Consider the following 21543-nt stretch of genomic DNA (forward strand, 5'->3'; position numbering starts at 1 on the left):
ACACACACAGTTTGTTATAAAATTGCATTAAATTCAATAGGGCCAGAAAGAAAGCTCAGACTTCAAGGAAGGAATAAAGTTAGAAAAGGAACAGATACAAGAAGAGCAAACCTCCAAGGACTTGGGGAAGGAAAAATAGGTAAGATCTAGGGAAAGGAAAAGTAAAGAGGGACAATGATTTGGATCAAATATAGATCAGCAGTATTGATCACATTTCTCATTCTTTATAATAAAAGAGGGTTTGGGGATAAAGAGAGGAAAAAGTATAAGATATATTGGGAGTAAAATACACAATTTATAATCATATCCATGAACATGAATGGAATAAACTGACCCATAGAAAGGAAGAAGGCAGCAAAATAGATTAAAAAGGAGAATCAAACACATTTTTAAATGAACAAAAACTTGAAAAACAGATTCACAGAGTTAAAATGTGAAGAAGAATTTCTACTTCAAGCATATAAAAGGGAGTAGCAATCATGATTTTGGATAAGGTTTCAGGAAAAATAGGCATGAATAAAAGGGGAAAGTTTAGTATGCATGGAAGCATATTAAAAACCTCTTACAGTTTCTTCTAGTCTAAAAACCTTTTCCAAACTTGGCCAGGTAGGTAGTACAAGAACAAAAGGGTGTCCTTAAGGAAACCATTAATGATGAAATTTAAAACTCGGGACAAAAGTTATCTCTTGTCAAGTTAAAATGACTGCCTTGGTTCTGTTGGCCAAAGGCCCACCTAAAGAAAGTGCCCTTTTTTAATTAAAAAGGGATTTAGATATTGATGCCAGGGAGGAGAGTCTTCCAGTCATTGAAAGGAATGGTCACTGTTTTATTTGAGTCAGCTCCACTTAAAGATTAACTAATTATTCTGGAAGATTAACCCAACTATTTTTTTAAAATATACCTTTTTTTAAAGTTCAAGATCTGTAAATGTTACCTCAAATTTCCTTGGGATAAAGAAATGTTATAAAGGGATTATGCCAAGTTAGGCATTTCTTTCCCCTAAGACTGCTTGGAATTAGAATAATGTTAAATGTTTTTTGCAGCCATGCATTTAAAAAGTATATTGATATATTTTTTTGAAATGCTTAAAAGACATCATAGGAAATGAAATGGTATCAATACTAGCTAGATATATATGTGTGTATACACACATACACATATATACATATATGTGGATTGAATGTGATTGTATCTAAATAATTAAAAGAAAAGGTCATTAAATTATAGGGAGAAATAAACAGCTAAACTCTAATAGCTGCAGACCTCAATATTCCCTTTTCAGACCTGGAAAAAACTAACCAAAAAAAGATAAACAGATAAGGATCTAAATAGATTTTAGAAAAGCTAAAAACAAGTATTGAATAGAAAGTGAAAGGAATACAGAAACTTAGATCTATATCTGGATATCTTTATATATAGATATGTATTTCTTATACAAGTATGACACTTTTTTATAGAGACTGATCATGTGCTAACATAAAAACTTCAAAAGAAATACAGAAAAATAAGGATATTAACTACATCCTTTAGTGAGTACAACTAAAATTATACTCAATAAAGGGCCACTGAAGAAAGCATTAAAACTTAAAAGTACATGAAGTAATTTGAACCCAAAGAAATGATGGATCAAAGAACAAAAGTTTCTAAAAGTTTGATCATTTCATCCCTGAAATGACAATGATTAGACAACATACCAAAACTTTTGGAAAAACACAAAGCAATCATTATGGGAAAATATATCAGTATTTTATCAACAAAAGAGAAAAAAATAAATCACTGAATTGGAAATGGAAATAAAAATGCAAGCAAAGCAACAAATTAAAAAACCTCAACACAAAAATATAATTTAAAAATCAAATGAGAGATTAAAAAACAAAGCAAAAAAGTAGCACCACTGATAAAATTAAGATCTATTGTTTTAAAAGAACTAATAAAACAGATAAACGGTTTCTTAAAAGACAGGAAAAGAAAATAATCAAAGAAAGCAAAATTCACAATTAAGAAAAATTGTTAGAAACTATTTCACTCAATTATTTGATAGTAAAACTGGCAATATACATGAGATTGAGAAATATTTATAAAACTGAAAATATCTAGATTATAAGAAATAAAAAGCTAATCCAATTGCAGGGAGAAGAAATTTTAAATCATAAATGAATTCCTAAATTATGAATGGAGGGAGACCAGGTTTAAGGTGGATTTACTGGTAATCCTTTAATTTATTCAAAAACAGTTCCCATATTAAATTATCTGTTTGAAGTGCCAGAGGGTAAAAGAGACCCCACCAAATAGATCCTTCATACCTAAACTAGATAGAGAAAAAGCAGAGGGAAAAAAAAACTCTAAACCAATATATCCCTAATGAATATTAATGTAAAAATACTTAATAAAATATTAGAAAATAGCCCATAACAATATATTATTTTAAAAGCTGTATAATATGATTAGATGGAAATATAGATGGTTCAGTATGGAACTATGGACATAATACACCACATTAACAACTAAACTAATAAAAATTATACAATTATGAAAAAAAGAACTTTTGACATACTATGACACCCCTTTATGTTAATTAAAATCTTAGCAATGAAGAACGCTTTGAAGTAATATGATAAATGATATGCGTTGCAGACCATTATAAGTAATAGAATGAATAGAAGCCACCATTATAACAATCATATTAAGAAAAAGCAAAGACGTCCATTAACAAAACTACTCCTAACTATAGCAATAAGAAAAATAAATTGGGACTATAAAGGCAAGAAGTAAACAAAATCCTTGCTTTTTTCAGATTATAAAATGATTTGCTTTAAAGAACCCTTGAGATTCAATTAAAACATTTATTGAAACATTTAGTAACTTCAACAAAATAACAATATAAAATAAATTCCCATAAATTATCAGTCTTTCTATATACAGATTGTTTCAAAAGAGTTTGTATAATTTTAAGCTATTAAAACTACGGTAAAACTTTGGGGACAAACCACATAAACAATAAAACCCAGCAAAAAGAGATAGAAATGGAGATCTCAGTTCAAAATAATTTACAGATTGTAGAAAATATTGGGGAGTCAACCTACAAGACATGGCCAAAAATTGTAAAATACAATTATAACACATTATTTTTCAAAACTAAAAGGAGACCTGGATAATTGAATGTTCATTGCTCATGACTGTGATATGCTAATACAATATAAATTAATTTATTCAATGTCATGCTAAACTACCAAAAAGCTACTTTTTTTTTTTAGAATAGAAAAAATAATTTTAGAGGTACAAAATGTCAATTTTTGTGGAAAAAGTAGAAAGGAAGGGGGACTTATCAGCACCAGATCTCAAACTGTACCATAAACACTATTCATTTAGGATTATTTAGTACCGATTTAAAGAAAAAAGAAAAAAAAAAAGGAAATCTTATCAGTTTGGCAGATTAGATATACACCATAAACCAAAAGATTCTTTAACTACTATAGAATTATACTCGGTGTTAAACAAAACCTATTGGGAAAATTAGAAAGCAGTGTAGCAGAAAATAGGTTTAGATCAACATCTCACATAATATACCAGAATAAACTCAAAAAAATACATGATTTAGATATAAAAGGTCAAATCAAAAAAGGAATCATTTATAGCAGGGCTTCTTAAATATATATATATTTTTTACTTCCAACTCCTTTTTGCTTGAGAAATGTTTGTGCAACCCTAGGTATGTAGGTATATAAAATAAGCATATATATCAAACATTTACTGATAAATCACAAATTTATTTTAAAATAATATATGCTTGTTTATTTTTACATACAAAGAATTACATCTTGATGGAATTTGTTGCCAAATTTTTTGCAACCCAATATAGGGTTGCAACCCACAGTTGAAGCTTTATTTATGCAATTATAGATAGCAGAAGGGCTTATGACCCAAATGGAATAGAGGGATCATGGGAGGAATGATTTTGATCAAATAAAATTGAAAAACTTTTTCACAAAATCAGTTCAGCTAAGTTTACAAAGAAAACAAGGGTATGAGAAAAACAGAATGAGAAAAAAAAATATTTGCAAGAAGTTGGGATGTCCAAAACATATGGAAAACTAATTTTTTAAAAAAGAACCAAGGCCATTTCCAAATATAAAGGAGTCAGTTCTCTAAAATGAAATCTAACCTATAAACAATTATATTAAAATATTTCCTAAATATTGAAGCTAATAGAAATGCCCTTTATGAGCGGAAAGAGACATATATGTGCCAAAATGTTTGTGGCAGCTCTTTTTGTTGTAGCTAGAAACTGGAAGATGAATGGATGTCCATCAGTTGGAGAATGGTTGGGTAAATTGTGGTATATGAAGGTTATGGAATATTATTGCTCTGTAAGAAATGACCAGCAGGAGGAATACAGAGAGGCCTGGAGAGACTTAAACCAACTGATGCTGAGTGAAATGAGCAGAACGAGAAGATCACTGTACACTTCAACAACAATACTGTATGAGGATGTATTCTGATGGAAGTGGAAATCTTCAACAAAAAGAAGATCCAACTTACTTCCAGATGATCAATGATGGACAGAGGTAGCTACACCCAGAGAAGAAACACTGGGAAGTGAATGTAAATTGTTAGCACTAATATCTGTCTGCCCAGGTTACATGTACCTTCGGATTCTAATGTTTATTGTGCAACAAGAAAATGATATTTACACACAGGTATTGTACCTAGACTATATTGTAACACATGTAAAATGTATGGGATTGCCTGTCATGGGGGGAGGGAGTGAAGGGAGGGGGGGATAATTTGGAAAAATGAATACAAGGGATAATATTATAAAAAATATATATATAATAAAAAATTAAAAAAAAAAAAAGAAATGCCCTTTATAAAAATTTTGAAGTACTGTTACATTCATCAGTTTGGGGAAAAAAAAAAGAAAGAAAAGAAAATTATGAAAAAAAAAAAAAAAGAAAAATGGGAATTGTTAAAAGGTTTATGGGAAGTCATTGAAGTAACATACTCTTGATGGAACTGTGATATATATGTCATTATGGAAAGCAATTTGGAATCATATCTAAAAAGTTACTAAACTATGCATACCTCTGATCCAGAAATACCACTATGAGGAATACATTTTCTGTTGTAGTAAACAACTAGAAACTAAGTAGGTACTCATCATTTGAGGAATGGCTGAACAAGCTAAGCTTATATGAATAGAATGAATGGTTATCATGTTGTATCGTACAAAATAATGAAACTAATAGATTTAGAGAACATTGAGACAGTTTATATGGCCTAATGAAAGTGAAGCAAACAGTATTAAAAGAAAAATTTATACAATGACTACATCATAAAGAAGAACAATTTTGAAAGACTCAAGAACTCTAATCAATATAATGACCATGACTCCAAAGCACCAATAATGACTCATGCTACCCTCCTTCTGCCAGAAAGGTGATATGCAGAATTAAAAATTCTTTATAAGACCAATATGTGCATTTGTTTTGCTTAACTATTCTTATAAAAAATATTTTTTTATTGGGAAGCAATTAAGGGAATACAAGAGATTGTGATGTCTTCTCCCCCTGAAAAAAAAGAGGGGCATTTTTATTTTTAAATTATATACTTTTAAAAGTATATACAGCAGACTTTTGATTTGATTTTTCTTGTGCAACATAATTGTGGAAATGTATTATACTGCACATGTTTAACATATATTGGATTACTTGCAGTCTGAGGAAGGGAGTGGGGAAAAGGAAGGGAGAAGAATTTGGGACACAGGGTTTTTGCAAGGGTGAATTTTGAGAACTATGCATATATTTTGAAAACTTTTTTGTAATTTAAGAAAAAGAAAGCAAGGGGGAAAAACAAAACAAAAAACAAATTACTGTGCATCCAGGCTGTCTGTTTTCAACTTATATAGCTGATTTAAAAAAAATAAGTATGACAGCAACTGCAAGATTATGTGATGATCAATTCTGATGGATGTGGCTCTTCTCAACTGCAAGGTGATTCAAGCCAGTTCCCATGATCATAATGATGAAGAGAGCCATCTGCACTCAGAGAACTATGGGCACTGAGTGTGGATCACAACGCAGCATTTTCACCTTTTTGTTGTTTGCTTGCTTTTGTGTTTTTTTTATCTGATTTTCCTTGTGTGGCATGATAATTGTGGAAATATGTATAGAATAACTGCATCTGTTTAACATACATTGGATTACTTGCTGTCTGGGGAGGGGGTGGTGGAAGGGAGGGAAAAAATTTGGAAGACAAGGTCTTGCATTATCTATGCGTATGTTTTGAAAATAAAAAGCTCTAAAAAGATAAAATAAGTTTGAAACTTTATAAACAACATATACAGCAGAGTTCTAAGGGAAACAAAGACAAGAAAGCTTTAAAATTACCATGGTCTATACATATTTGTGTTTGTATCCATATTATATATAACAAGCTATATCTTAATAGATATTTATAATCTTATACTTAATTCTTTTTCTGTTCTTTTTTATGGTGGAAATTATTCCTATTTTGGATTATTTTATAATTTAATGAATTGATATTGTTATAATTAACAGCATAGGTAACTTGTATTATATGCCAGATTTGTACTTAATATTAGGAAGCATTATTATGCTATAATTTGGTATTTTTCAGAATAACAATATCTTATATATTTATACTTATACATATTATATACATTATTTTCATATACATATTTTTGCATATGTATGGCGATTATATATGTATGTATGCCAATATAAATAACATCTTTAAATGGTGAATATATACTCTCTCTATATATATATGTATGTATTTGTGTGCATAAGTGCATATAATGTATATACACACCCATATAGACGTGTGTGTGTGTGTGTGTGTGTGTGTGTGTGTGTGTGTGTGTGTGTGTGTGTGTGTAATCACTAGTTCGGTTTCCAAGTTAGGAAGGACCCTGGAACACCCAAGGTGAGATGAACAAGAGTGATCGCCGCTCTGGACTCAAACCCAGCCCCCGCCCCGCATCGCCACAAGGCTGCCCAGCAGTCAGGGTGCTCGCGAGGCTCCTTTCCAGCTGTTACCTCCCAAGAGGTCTGCCCAAAACGGAAATGCCGGGGCAGCCTTTAGGAGGAAACGCTTGGAGAGCGAGCACCAGCCCGGATGGCTTCTTCCCCGTTTTAAGGCCCTGCATTCTCGTGTACTGGCAACAATTCCATCCCATCCTTGCTAGATTCCTTCCACTTTCAGTAAAAAAAAAGACCGTCACATGCACGCCTCTGCACAGAGAAAACCGGAGGAGGGTAAGGGACAGAACCACAGAGGCAGGTTTCCCGTTTTCGGAACGCTGAGCTCGTCACATAGCTCCCCCGTATCCGGACAGGGCAGGAGAACGGGCAGCGAGGCTGCTCCGCAGTCCGGGGCCCTGACCCGGGGCTCTGCCCGTTACTCCTAGGTTGACCTCGGGCAGGGCCCCAGCCTCAGGGCCTCAGTTTCCTTCAGGGGAAAATGCGGAGGTTGGCTCAGACGGCCCCTCGGGTCGCCTTGGGCCCTACACACCTGGTCCCGAAGGGAAGCTTAGGGGACATCTGGACAAGGAGACGGAGAAAGCAGGACTCGGCGAGTTGGAAGCAGACGCAGCTGCGGCGGCTGGAGGGGAGACTAGGCGACTCCAGCCAGCCGGCGTCCGCCCTCCCCTCCGTGCCCGCGCTCCCGCCAGGGCCACGCAGAACAAGACAAGAAAAATACCTTCCTTCCCACAGGCTGCCCTCCTCTCTGCCCATCCTGCCACGGCCTCCGAACGCTTCCCCGTCTGTTCAAGCCTCATGCATTAATTTCTCCTAATTTGCTTTGACAGGGATGCGCGCTGTCGTGTAAAATGAAATCATCCCCAAGCCCTGGGAGCGAGGGGGAGGGGAGGGGAGGCAGGGAGGGACGCGGGAGGGGGAGGTCAGGGAAGGGGATGGGGGAGGCGCTCCTATAGGGAGGTGGAAAGGCGGGAGGGAAAGCCAGCGGCTTCTCCAGGTAGAGCGGAGCCCGGAGGGGTTGAGCAGGGGCTGCTCAGATCGATGAGCTCAGCGGGAGCCAAGAGGCCGGCGGCCTCCTCCCTGCACTGCAGTGCGGGGGGCCAGGCCCGCCCCGGAGCTGCGGCTCCGCCGCCGTGGCTGGGAGGGCAAAGGGAGAGACGGAGGCTGTGACCCGAAGCCTTAGCCCAACTCACGGGGCTACAGCAGGGCTGGGGACCGGACACTCGGCCCCAAGGTCAGGTAGTGACAAAAATTGCTGACTTCTGTATGAGTCCCTTAAGAGACCCCCCCACACAGTACCACACCTGAAGTCCCTGCCCAGAGGAAGAAAGTCTGTAAATGGCGTTTATTAAGCACCGCGTGCATCTCAGCCCTGCTAAGCACCGAGGCCACAAAGAAAGGGAGAGACTGAAAGACGCCTTTGAGGTGCTCCCTTCAGTGGGGCAGAGAAGACGCCAAAAAAACTTATATATACAAAATCTACGACAGTGTGAATGGAAGGTGACCTCCTGCTGAAGGCTGACAGGCTCCCCGCTGAAGAAGACGCCTCCGTCTGGCTGGTGGAGCCTTTCACCGTCTGGCTCCCGCCTAACCTTCCTCACTTAGCGTGCATCACTCCTCACCTGCAGGAACCCTGCGGGCCGGCCAAAATGGCGCCCATCACACATGGCGCTCCACTTGTGGTCTTCCTGCCTCCACACAGCCTCTTCCCCAGCCGCCTCCTTCCCGTGGGCCTCTCGCCTGCATTTCTTCCAGGGGAGCTTCCAAGGGCCCCATGCACAAGAGGCCTTTCCTGGTCCCTCCCAGCTCCTAGAACATCCCTTGCAGAAATACCTACTTATCTACTTAATGCATACATTTAGTTTCCCTTCAATGGAACTCGGGGAGGGTGGAGACTGGCGGTTTTTATCTTGGTAACCCCCAGTGCCTACTGCTGTATCTGGAACCTATGGCACATAAGTGCCTGAGGCTGAATACCCCTAACTCGCACAGCGGGGAGGTGATCGGAGAGGGGCCTGAACGCAGATCAGCGGAATCCCACACCCAGCCCTCAGAGCCCTTGCCATACGTCACCTTACTTCCCGGGAGAGGAGCACAACGCTGGATCCGCATAGATCTTGCTCCCCACCCGTGGAAGCAGAGGGGAGCCCAAAGGAAGAATCAGGCATGAGAGAGGAGGATCTGAATCTCTTTTGGTCCAGCCAAAATGGCTTTCTCTGTTCCTCTCTGAAGTAGACAAAATTTCAGAGAAATCTGAGAAGGCTCATATAAACCAGGTGAACAATGCACACAATTACAACACTATAAACAACTCGGAATACTGAGAGAACTCCCAGCAAGACAATGAACCATCATGATTCCAGAGTCCAGGTGATAGAACACGGCACCTGCTTTCTAACAGAGGGACTAAGTATAGAATAAGATATATATACATATATATATATATATATATATATATATACACACATATATATGTATATATATGTATGTATGTGTGTGTGCATATACATATGTGTGTGTATATTTATATCCATATATGAGTGTTCATACATACATGTGTACATACATACAGATAGATATTAGACATACCCATTGTGAGAATTTTGGGAGGCCTGGCCAAGCTATTTGCTTTGGTTTTCCCCACTGGCGGGGGCAGGGTAGTTAGGAGAGGAGATGTTTTTTCATTTGAAAAAATTTAATTCAATATAAAATAAATGCTCCCCCAAAAGATCCAGACTTACTATGTTGACTTTGAAACCTAATTCCCCTTCCCTAACAGTTAATGCCCTCCTTCACACAATACCTTTGTATATATATTGTCTGTGTGTGTGTGTGTGTGTGTGTATTCCTTATATTCAGGCAGACCTAGAGAACCTTTTATTGTCATCATTTCCAAGTTGTCTTTGTTTTTTTAAATGGGAATAGATGTTATGGGCCAGAACTTTGAAGTTAAAACAAGGATTCTTCTTACAAGATACCAAGTCAATGGAATTGATAGAGATGATAATTATCTAATTTAGCATGGTTCAGTCTGATTGGTTTAATCCTACAAGGAGATGTTATGGGCCAGAACTTGAAACAAGGTACTGAGTGGAACTGAGGAGGCAATGGTTAAATCTAGGTTAGCATTGATTTAATCCTACAACAAATAACGGTTTCCTAGTGATGAAATGATTGGTGTGTACTCAGTGTGGGACATATAAGCCTCAGCCAGGGAGATTCAGAGATTCAGAGACAAGGGACAGGAGGCTGGAGCGCAAACCCTTGGACTCAGACAGATTCATCGCATCTCACACCACCTTGGTGGCAGGCTCTCCTTCGCTTCTCCACTGAAACCAAGACTCCGGAAGGCCCCCAGAAAACTAGCTGAGCCCCAAGTGAAGGAGAAAAGGCATTAAAGGAGACAATAAAGGGTTTGGACTTTAACACCTGGCTGCACTTGTAGTGATTATTGAACTGAAACGAAGGCTGCTCCCAGAGACCCCAAGGAAACTTCAACAGAGAACATTACATTTTAGAAAGAATGCTACAAATAGAAAGCCTTGGGGGCCCTTATTCCCTTCAAAAAGAACAAGTATTGCACCACACACACATCCCTACCCTTAGACTCAATTGCTATCTTATAGATTCTATGCTAACTGATCCCTCTCTCCAATCACACTGCTGCAACTTGAATTCAATTCCCTATCACCTTTCATCTAAATTATTGCAATAGTCCTGCTTTATATCTTTCATGCTTTCAGTCCATCCTCCTCACTGCTGCCAAAGTAATTTCCCTTAACTACAAATCTGACAAGGAAACTCTTCTACTCAACCTGTTTTAATGGCTTCTATTGCCTATAGAACAAAACAAATTTCTCCAATGTTCTCTTCACAACCTGACCCTAATCTATCTTTCCAACCTCACAGGAGGATATTATTCTCCCTCCAACTTGCCATCTACTCATGACACTAATCTCCCATTTCTGTGCCTTTGTACCGAATGTCTGGCTACACTCTTGTGATACACCCCTTTCTTACCTCCACCTCAAAAGGTCTCTCTTTTCTTTTATGATATAATTTAGGTATCATTTTCTGCATGAAACTCTTCCTGATTCCCCCAACTTTCAGTAGTTTCAAACTACATTTTATTTATGTGGGCATAAATGTATTAATATCATTATAATATATATACACATACATATGTACTTCTTGTCTCCTTCATTAGAATATAAGCTTATAAGGAGTAGAGATTTTTAATCTTTATAAAATGTCCCTCCCCAACCCCATACCTATAATTTACATACTATCCAGCACATGGTAGGTGCTTGATAAGTACTTGAGGGGTTGATTTCAAAGAAATAGAAATAACACAGAAGCCACAGCAATGGGAAATAGACCTATCTTTTCATTTTATATAGACTTTTCTTCCTCTTTCTAATCTAACTCAAAGTCACTTCACATTCTGTGGCCTAGAAGATGAGCCATTGAGTTGTGAAGCAGGAAACCTGAGCTTTAGGCACAGTTCCACCATTAACTACCAATGTGACCTTGGGCTTCTTCAGTTTCCTCAGCTGGGGATTGCAACCATCTGTTCTCCATGTCTAAATGGGATGCAAATAGAGGAAAACAAGCTAGAAGGTTGAAAAGCACTTTAAAAAAAAAAAAAGGAAAACATTAAAGAAACACAAAGGATACCATCATGCTTGAAAGCCTCCTATAGTTCAATAACCCTCCCGCTTATGGTTGCTTCCCAAAACTTATCTGATCAAAACAATGGCCTATGATAGTCACCCATCCCGTTTAGGAGTAAGCAATGGCTAATATGGTTTTGGTGGGGAGGGCCTGATGGCATCCTACTTCATGACTGACAACTTAAACTTGCCACACTGCTAAAAGAGCTCATGTGCTCTGCAGCTGATGGACACAAAGAAATTCACTAATGACCTTGTTCACGCATGGCAAAATCTACTTTGTTTCCAGTTCACCCATTTCTCCGCCAGCATGGTGCAATGACCCAGATGTGAGATCTCTGCCACTGACTACTTGTATACTTTTGGACAAGTCACATCTCCTTTCAGCAAGTCATCAATAAAATGTAAAGGCTGAAGGAGTGGATGTCTAAGGTCCCAGAAGATCTGGAGGTAGAAGGGAACTTAGAATTCACTTCATCTAACCCCCTCATTTTATAGATGAAAAGATCGAGGTTCAGAGAGATTGTTATTTACCTAAAATCACCCAAGTGTTCAGTGGCAGAACTGAGATTTCAACATTCTAACAGACTATAAGTCTCTGAGTCCTCTCTACATCAGTCCTATTACTTCCAGCATCCCTCTTTGATTCCTGCCACAATTGCTTCCATTTCCCTGGCTCAGGGCTGGTCTAGGGAGAGCAGACTCAACGATGATCCCTGGGAAGCTGAACTAAGCAGGCCAAAGGGATAGTTGTGGAAGACAACATGAATTCCAGTCAAAAGGATCCATTTCTGTAGCTCTGCTACAACCTATCTGAGCAAGTCATTTCACTCCTTTGAGCCTTAGTTTGCTATTCTGTAAAATGAAGATTGAATTAAACATCCTCAGATCCACCTTGTTTAGGCAAACCTTTCCCTCAACAGCCAATAGAAAACATCTGAGAGAAATATCCCTTTTTTTTTTTTATCACTGGCCTTGACTCTGAAGTCTGAATCTCATAAGCCAGACACCCATCACACAGATTACTAACAGAGAGAAAAATGGAATCTGGAACTGTAACTATATAAAAAGCATATTTATACTATAATAAGGATTACCATTTCAAAGGATTTAGAATGGGAACAAACTATAAAGAGGTGGATTCCAAACCTGTTTTGATCATGTACCCTTATCAGTAAACATTTTTGAATCTACACTCCCTGACATATTTATAAATTATATATATGTATCACTGTATTAATATGTTATATGTATTACAAATGTAAAGTCTTCCTGGCATTTAAAGTCTTACAACATGACCCTTCAATCTAGCTTTTCAATCTTTTTACACCTTAATTCTTACATGCACACACACACACACACACACACACACACACACACACACACACACACACACACACCATGTGCACGTGCTGGAATCCAGGGACACTGACTGCCTTCCTTGCTGCTCCTAGAACAAAACATTCTATCTCCACTCTGGCCATTTTTTTTTTTTTACTAACTCTGCCCCTGGGCCTCTCCTCCCTTATTTAGGCCTCCTGGTTTCCCTCAAGTCTCAGTTAAAATGTCATCTTCTAGGTTTAGTCTTTCCTAATACACTTTGATGTTGGTAAATATTTCCCTCTTGATTATTTCCAATTTAACCTGTTACTATCTTGTCTGTTGTCTTCTTGTCATTTCTCCCACTGTATGTGAACTCCTTGAAAGCAGGGACCATTCTTTGTCTTTCTTTGTTCTAGCACTTGGCGGTATCTAGGTGCTTAATAAATGCTATGGGTGAATCAAAGGCCTAGTGAAGGTTTATTGGTTGTTGTTTTTTTAAATGGGGAAAACCTTGGTATGTTTGAAGACAATAGAGAAGAAAACCATAGGGAGAGGCTGAAGATTATAGAAAGGAGATAATTAATGTTGAAATCTTCTAGAGAAAATGGGAAAGTGTAAGATCAAGAGACTAGTCTTCCTAAGAAGAAAAATAAGGCTATTTCATTGTCAGAAAAATGTGAGAAAAAACAGGAGTAGGTGAGAAATAATATCAAAGGCTTAAAAGAGAAGAAAAAGTTCAAGTTAAATGCCATCCCTTAACAAATAGGTAAGTCAAGGAAAACAAATTTATTCATTGAACATGTCTTAGCCTATTCTTATTATCACCTCTCTGCCAAGAGAGATTCTTCTACCATAGGATAGTTTACCTCTCAGACCTGTGGAAAAGGAAGGAATTCATTACTAAAGAAGAATCAGAGGTCATTATTGATCACAAAATAGAAAAATTTGATTATATCAAATTAAAAAGGTTTTGTACAAACAAAACTTATGCAAACAAGATTAGAAGGGAAGCAACAAATTGGGAAAACATTTTTACAGTCAAAGGTTCCGATAAAGGCCTCATTTCCAAAATATACAGAGAATTGACTCTAATTTATAAGAAATCAAGCCATTCTCCAATTGATAAATGGTCAAAGGATACAAACAGACAATTCTCAGGTGAAGAAATTGAAACTATTTCTAGCCATATGAAAAGATTCTCCAAGTCATTATTAATCAGAGAAATGCAAATTAAGACAACTCTGAGATACCACTACACACCTGTCAGATTGGCTAGAATGATAGGGAAAGATAATGTGGAATATTGGAGGGGATGTGGGATACATTGTTGATGGAACTGTGAATACATCCAGCCATTCTGGAGAGCAATTTGGAACTATGCTCAAAGAGTTATCAAATTGTGCATACCCTTTGATCCATCAGTGTTACCACTGGGCTTATATTCCAAAGAAATACTAAAGAGGGGAAAGGGACCTATATGTACAAGAATGTTTGTGGCAGCCCTTTTTATAGTGGCCAGAAGCTGGAAACTGAGTGGATGCCCATCAATTGGAGATTGGCTGAATAAATTGTGGTATATGAATGTTATGGTGTATTATTGTTCTATAAGAAATGACCAACAGGGTGATTTTAGAAAGGTCTGGAGAGACTTATATGAACTGATTCTGAGTGAAATGAGCAGGACCAAGAGATCATTATATACTTCAACAACAATACTATATGATGATCAATTCTTATGGACGAGGCCCTCTCCAACAATGAGATGAGTCAAATCAGTTCCAACAGAGTAGTAATGAGCTGAACCCATCGAAAGAACTCTGAGAGTTGACTATGAACCACTACATAGAATTCCCAAACCCTCTATTTTTGTCTGCCTACATTTTTGACTTCCTTCACAGGCTAAATCTACACTGCTTCAAAGTCTGATTCTTTTTGTTTTGACATGTATACATATATTGTATTTAATTTATACTTTAACATTTAACATGTATTGGTCAACCTGACATCTGGGGGAAGGGGTGGGGGAAAAGAGGGGAAAAGTTGAAACAAAAGGTTTTGCAATTGTCAATGCTGAAAACCTATGCATAAAATTTTTGTAAAAATAAAAAAAAATTTAAAAAGAGATTTTTCTAAAGACATGATTGATCATTTCATTGATTAGAATTTTTGTATCTTTCAGAATTTTTTTTTACATTATTACAAATTAACATAGTTTTCTCACTTTACTGTGCAATAGTTCAAAAAACTTTTCCCAGGTTATCTGAATCTACCATATTCACTATTTCTTATGTCACAATTACATACATTTATTTGCAGTCGGGTCCCAACTATTATAAATATGAAACTCTGTGAAGTGTTTGCATTATTCAAATTCACACTATTCAAAGTTATAATTATATGCAAAATCTGGTCATTGGACAGTGAAAATAAGCAATGAAAAATGTAAAAAAAATTTAATGTTTCTTAATGTAATATTAAAAATATAAGAAAATGAATTTTTGATTCAGGATTATGACAAATTAAGATAATAATTACAGAAAACAAAATTTTGAAAATTTTAAATTTACTGAATAACATATCTAAAGATCATACACTGATGATCTGATAAAAATATCATTTTTGTCATTTAAAATATTTTATCAGCATAGAATGAACTTTTTATTTAAACACTAGAAGGCAGACAGCTTTAGCCATATATCAATGAATTTGCGTGTTCCCATTTTCATACAATGAACCAAGTCTTACTGGATAACTTGAAGCATCATTTAAAATAAGTAATGCTTAAATGCAAAGTTGTTGTCTTTGAATTTTTTTAGCAGCAGAGTTAAGAATCTGAAAAACAATTTTTAGTCCTCCATGTTCCTTATTTGACCATCAAAGATATGGAAATAATCAATGGTTGTAACCTTTTAATTTAAAATCTCCTCTGCATTACTTATCAATAAAAGTGTTAAACCGTCCTTAGACAATTTAAATCTGGATTTAGTTTTTTCTTTCTTAGAAAGGTTAAGTTATGTACCCTATAACCAAGATAAGGTCAAAATGGGTTCATGATTTAGACATACAGGATGATACTATAAGTAAATTAGGAAACAAGGGATATTCTATCGCTTAAGATATGTGGAGAAGAAAGGAATTTATAGCTAAAGAAGAACATTATGAAATGCAAAATGGATATTTTTGATTACATTAAATTTGTTTTTGTACAAACAAAACTACTGCAGCCAAGAATTAAAAGGGAAGCAGAAAACTGGGGGAAAATTTTTACATTAAAAAATTCTGATAAAGTCCTCATTTCTACTATAGAGAACTGACTCAAATTTATAAGGCTACAAACCATTCTCCAAATGATAAATGGTCAAAGGATGTGAATACACAATTTTCAGATGAAGAAATTAAAAACATTTCTAATCATATGAAAAAATTCTCTAATTCACTATTAGTTAGAGAAATGCAATAGAGACAATTTTGAGGTACCACTACATAGTCTCAGATTGGCTAAGATAATAGGAAAGGAAAATGATGAATGTTGGAGGAGATATGGAAAAACAGGGACACTGATATATTGTTAGTGGAACTGTGAACTGATCCAACCTTTCTGGAGAGCAATTTGGAACTATGCCCAAAAGTTTATCAAACTGTGCAGGCCCTTTGAACCAGAAGTGTAACTACTGGGCTTATATCCCAAAGAGATCTTAAAGGAGGGAAAAGGACCCATACGTGCAAAAATGTTTGTGGCAGCCCTCTTTGTAGTGGCAAGAAACTGGAAACTGAATGGATGCCCATCAAATGGAGAATGGCTGAATAAACTGTGGTATATGATTGTTGTGGAATATTATTGTTCTGTAAGAAATGATTAGCAGGATGATTTCAGATAAGCCTGGAAAGACCTACATGAACTGATGCCGAGGAAAATGAGCAGAATCAGGAGATCATTGTACACAGCAACAATAAGATTATATGATGGTCAACTGTGTTGGACGTGGCTCTTTACACAATGAGGTCATTCTGGCCAACTCCAATAGACTTGTGATGGAGAAAGCCATCTGCATCCAGAAAGAGAACTATGGAGATTGAATGTGGATCACAAAATAGTATTTTTATCTTTTTTGTTGTTTGCTTGCTTTTTTTTTTCTTTTGCATTTTTCTACTTTTGATTTGATTATTCTTGTACAGCATGGTAAATGTGTTAATATGTTTAGAAGAAATGTACATGTTTAACCTATATTGTTTTACTTGCTGTCTAGAGAAGGGAGGGAGGAAGAAGGGAGAGAGAAAAATTTGAAGCACAAGATTTTGCAGAGTTGAATGTTAAAAACTATCTTTGTAGGTATCTTGAAAATATAAAGCTATTATCAAAATAAAAAATAAGTTATGAAATGCATCCTTTTCATAATAAGCCTGTTTCATAAACATTAAAAATTGTTGATCAGTGTATTCACCTTTTTTGACTATTTTCTTCACAATATTGAGACATTTAACAATTATGTCCTCATTTGTACTAACTGCTTCTCCAGTAATTTTGACATCATGCAACTGAATCAAATTTTTAAAACAATCGAATCAACCAAGACTTATAGTAAAAGTTTCTTTACTATTCATTTCATTTCCACTTTCTTACATTGCCTTATAACATAAAGTTTTTATCTAAATGACTGCTCTAAAAAGCACATGTTTTTGATTGCAATCTCCAATCCACACAAGATAGTCCATTTCTATCACTATATCACTACTATTCCTTATTGTTGTTTGTAAACCAAAAAAAGATGATGCAACTTTAATTTTTTTTAATCTATCTGCATGTTTTATAATATTTCGTACCATAGATTCAGGCATTCTGACATTTTATCCCATTTTTAATTACTATACCATTCAATTACATCATCTATTTTTATTCTAATGTTCTCTCCTGCACTGGCAGTGTTTCCCTCCGAAGTATTCTTTCTTTTGTCCATTTTGTTAAGGGCTTCCAAAAATAATGCAACTGTTGTAACATATACAGCAATAACACATAGACTAACAACATAGTGGTGTGTTAAAATCTTCAACTAGCATGTATTATAAAATTGAATTTTGGCTCACATTAAATCTGACCTGGTATCATTTTATCATTTCCACTAAACTGAATTTCATATTATGTGAACTCACATTAATATCAATCTACCTAGACAGAGCTTCTGCTGCTGATATAAGCTCAGTACTATTTCTTTGGCCTTTACTCAGATGGATCCCAATAATTTGTACCTATGGATCTTTTCCTACTGTCTTTAAAGATAAACTCCTAGAAATGTTATCACCAGGTTTGGATGCAGTTCCAAATTATTTTTCAGAATATTTGGACTAGTTCACAGCAACATCCCACACTTCCTGCAACAACTTGGCTTTTTTGCCATCTTAATCCATACTAACTCCCTCAGGAAGGAAGGAATTAATTCCTCAGATACCTGATGAATGAAAGGGGAGCCCAAACCTTGAATTTATAAATTGCCCAGTAATTCACAAAATAGGTAATTTGTAGCAAAGGCCAATCACATACCATGTACCAAACACACATGTTCTATTCAGGAAAGCTTCCAAACTATCTTCAACATTCCTCTCCAAAGCTGAGTTTATAAAGAGAGCAGAATACACTCCTAAGGTCAAAAGAGACCTCTGAGTTGAGCTATATAACTCTCCTGTGCCAAAAATAAAAATCAACTCCAACCTCTCTCGGAGATAGATAAATATTTAATTAGCATGGTAACATCCTCCTTTGCATCAGAAAGACAAGGAAGGTAAACAAGGTTACCTTTGAGAATAAGGGAAGGTCTGCAGAGTAAGACATACAATTTTTGGACACAGTTAATGTGGGAATTTGTTTTGCTTGACTATGCAATTTTATCTAAAGGCTTTTTCCTTTACAAATGGTAAGGAAAGGTGGTAAAGAGGATTAGGGAGTGGAGCAGAGGAAAAACAAAAGAAAGAAAAAAGTTATTGAGGTATCTTTTATTTTTTTTCATTAAGAGAACAGAAGGAAGACCAGAAAGTCAGACAAGCAGAAACAAGTTTTAAAAACTACAAGTTGAACATATTATATTTAAAATCTATAATAAATATGTAAATATATAAATTTAAAAAGAAAAGCACATAATAGATTCCAGCAATCTCACACACGATCTTTTTGTTGTTGTTGTTGTTGTTCTACTATGTATATGAAACTACCCATTTTATATAGTGTTTACTAAGCTCAGAATTAAAAAAAAATTCTTAAAAGAGGAAGACTTAAGCACAAATATTTCTTGATCATGTTAAGTGAGAAAAGTACTGGATTTGGAGTCAGAGAACCTGAATTGGAATCCTAGTTCTCTTTACTGGTAACAAAATTCCTGATGGTAAACAAGTGACCTCCCCTTTCTGAGCCAGTTCTGTAGAATAAGGGCATCAGATGACCCCAAAGATCTTCTAAATATACAATCCAATGTTTCTCTGATCTATAATCAGAACTTTTAAAACTTTAGTATCTGTGTGTCAGATGGATTGGAGTAGGGAGAGACCCAGGAAAGAGAAGCCAATTAAAAGGTTATTACAATAAGCTAAACTAAATAATAATGAAGGCAGCTGCCTGGTAGAGAATACTGGGCCTGGAGTTAGGAAAACTCATCTTCCTGAGTTCAAATCCAGCTTCAAACATTTACTGTGTGACTCTGGGCAGATCACAACCCTATTTGTCTCAGTTACCTCATTTGTAAAATGAGCTGGAGAAGTAAATGAAAAACCATTACAATATCTTTGCCAAGAAAACCCCAAATAGGGTTACAAAGATTTGGACAGACTGAAAAACTGAACAATAGCAAAAATAATAAACAAACTGAACTAAAGTAGTAAATTAGATTAGTAGAAAGGAAATAAATGTTATGGAGGTAGAAATCACAAAATCTAGCTTGGAGGGAAAGGAAAAGGAAAGAAGTAATCTTGACGCTAAGACTGTCAACCTAGATGATTAGAAGTACCTTTGACAGAAATAGAGAAGTTGGAAACAGGTGAGTTTAGAAGGAAAACTGTTGAATTCAACTTTGGATATTCTACAGGAACATACTGGGCTTCTTGACTCTGTCCCCCAGGGGAACAGTATGAGGATAAAAGTGATGGAAAGAGATTGAGAGCAGAACTTAACTGATTTTTGCTATCAATCTCCTCAAAGGAGAAGTTACTTAGTGATCACATTAGAAAGAGATCCTATATCTTCAACATAAAGAAGATCCAACTCACTTCCAATTGATCAATGATGGACAGAAATAACTACACCCAGAGAAGGAACACTGGGAAGTGAATGTAAATTGTTAGCACTACTGTCTATCTACCCAGGTTACTTACACCTTCGGAAGCTAATAATTAATGTGCAACAAGAAAGTGGTATTTACATACATATATTGTATCTAGGTTTTATTGTAACACATGTAAAATGTATGGGATTGCCTGTCATCGGGGGGAGGGAGTAGAGGGAGGGAGGGGGGGATAATTTGGAAAAATGAATACAAGGGATAATATTATAAAAAAAATTACTCATGCATATATACTGTGAAAAAAATTCTAAATAAAAAAAAAAAAAGAAAGAAAGAGATCCTAAAAGTGGTCATGGGGAAAAAGGAGTATTTCAACTCCCCATCCTCCCTTCCAATGAGACCCAGGGGTGAAGGGTATGAGACATAGTATAACTGGGGCTGGAAATAGTGCCAAGGGTACCAATGTCACTAGGAGGAGGTCAGCTTTCATTGCCAGAAGATAGAAAGGAAAATGAAGCTACTTAAGATGAAAGAAATATGTTAATTATACTGATATTTCAGAAGGTATAGTAGAAAGGAAGAGCAGATCTGGAGTGGAAGATGGTGTGTGTGTGTGTGTGTGTGTGTGTGTGTGTGTGTGTGTGTGTGTGTATGTGTTTTGGGGTGATGGTCCTAAATTAAGGAGGATTGCATAAGTATGGGGGCAGTTGTGGGCAGAGGACACTGGTAAACTGAAGTTCAGGATTACTGGGATAGGGAAAGTGTAAGGAGATGAAAGTGTGCTGCTCATTGAGGAATGAGTCCAGCTAAGAAGTTCTTCCTTGAGGAAGGCAGGGGAATTAAACTGTTCAAAATCTTCCCTTAAGGGACTAGTTTGAAATGTTCCTGGGGCTAAGACAAAAACCAGGAGCTGGGTGGGTCATTTCTTGAATTCAAACTCTCTGATTTCTTAGCCAAGTTTCAGAACTTGTCTCTATCTACAATCCATATTTTAAAGTTTTCAGTTCCTCTGCTGGGCAGAGTCAAGGAGCCCATGTTCCTGCAGAAAGTAAAAATCACCAGCATCACTTAATGACTATTATGTTCCAAACATTATGCTAAATATTTACTAGTATTTCTTTTGATGCAGGTGCTATCCCCCATTTTACAGATGAGGAATCTGAAGCAGACCACCGTTAAGTGATTGGCCCAGTCATACAGCTACTAAGAGACCAATTCTGAATTTGAACTCAGCTCTAATTGTATCAAGAGCAGTATTCTATCCATTCAACCAACTAGCTTCTT

At 36.4% G+C, this 21543-nt stretch overlaps 1 protein-coding gene across 7 annotated transcripts in view; it reads right to left on the reverse strand.

The window, feature by feature from the left end:
• The window catches only part of AATK (apoptosis associated tyrosine kinase), a 201465-nt gene that overhangs the window by 148966 nt on the left and 30956 nt on the right, over positions 1 to 21543 (reverse strand). The window contains exon 1 of one of the 7 annotated variants that reach the window (XM_074260375.1): positions 8624 to 9406. The exons of 5 other annotated variants lie outside the window; for them this stretch is intronic. Coding sequence is in view for 1 of the 2 variants with exons in the window: in XM_074260371.1 (XP_074116472.1) it covers positions 7723 to 7801 (79 nt within the window). In the remaining variant the exon portion in view is untranslated. Of the gene's footprint in view, positions 1 to 7722; positions 8560 to 8623; positions 9407 to 21543 lie in introns of those variants that run through there. One more of the 7 variants, XM_074260371.1, reaches the window with a different exon arrangement.

This window comes from Sminthopsis crassicaudata, chromosome 4 (genome assembly GCF_048593235.1).
Source record: "Sminthopsis crassicaudata isolate SCR6 chromosome 4, ASM4859323v1, whole genome shotgun sequence".
Lineage (NCBI taxonomy): Eukaryota > Metazoa > Chordata > Mammalia > Dasyuromorphia > Dasyuridae > Sminthopsis > Sminthopsis crassicaudata.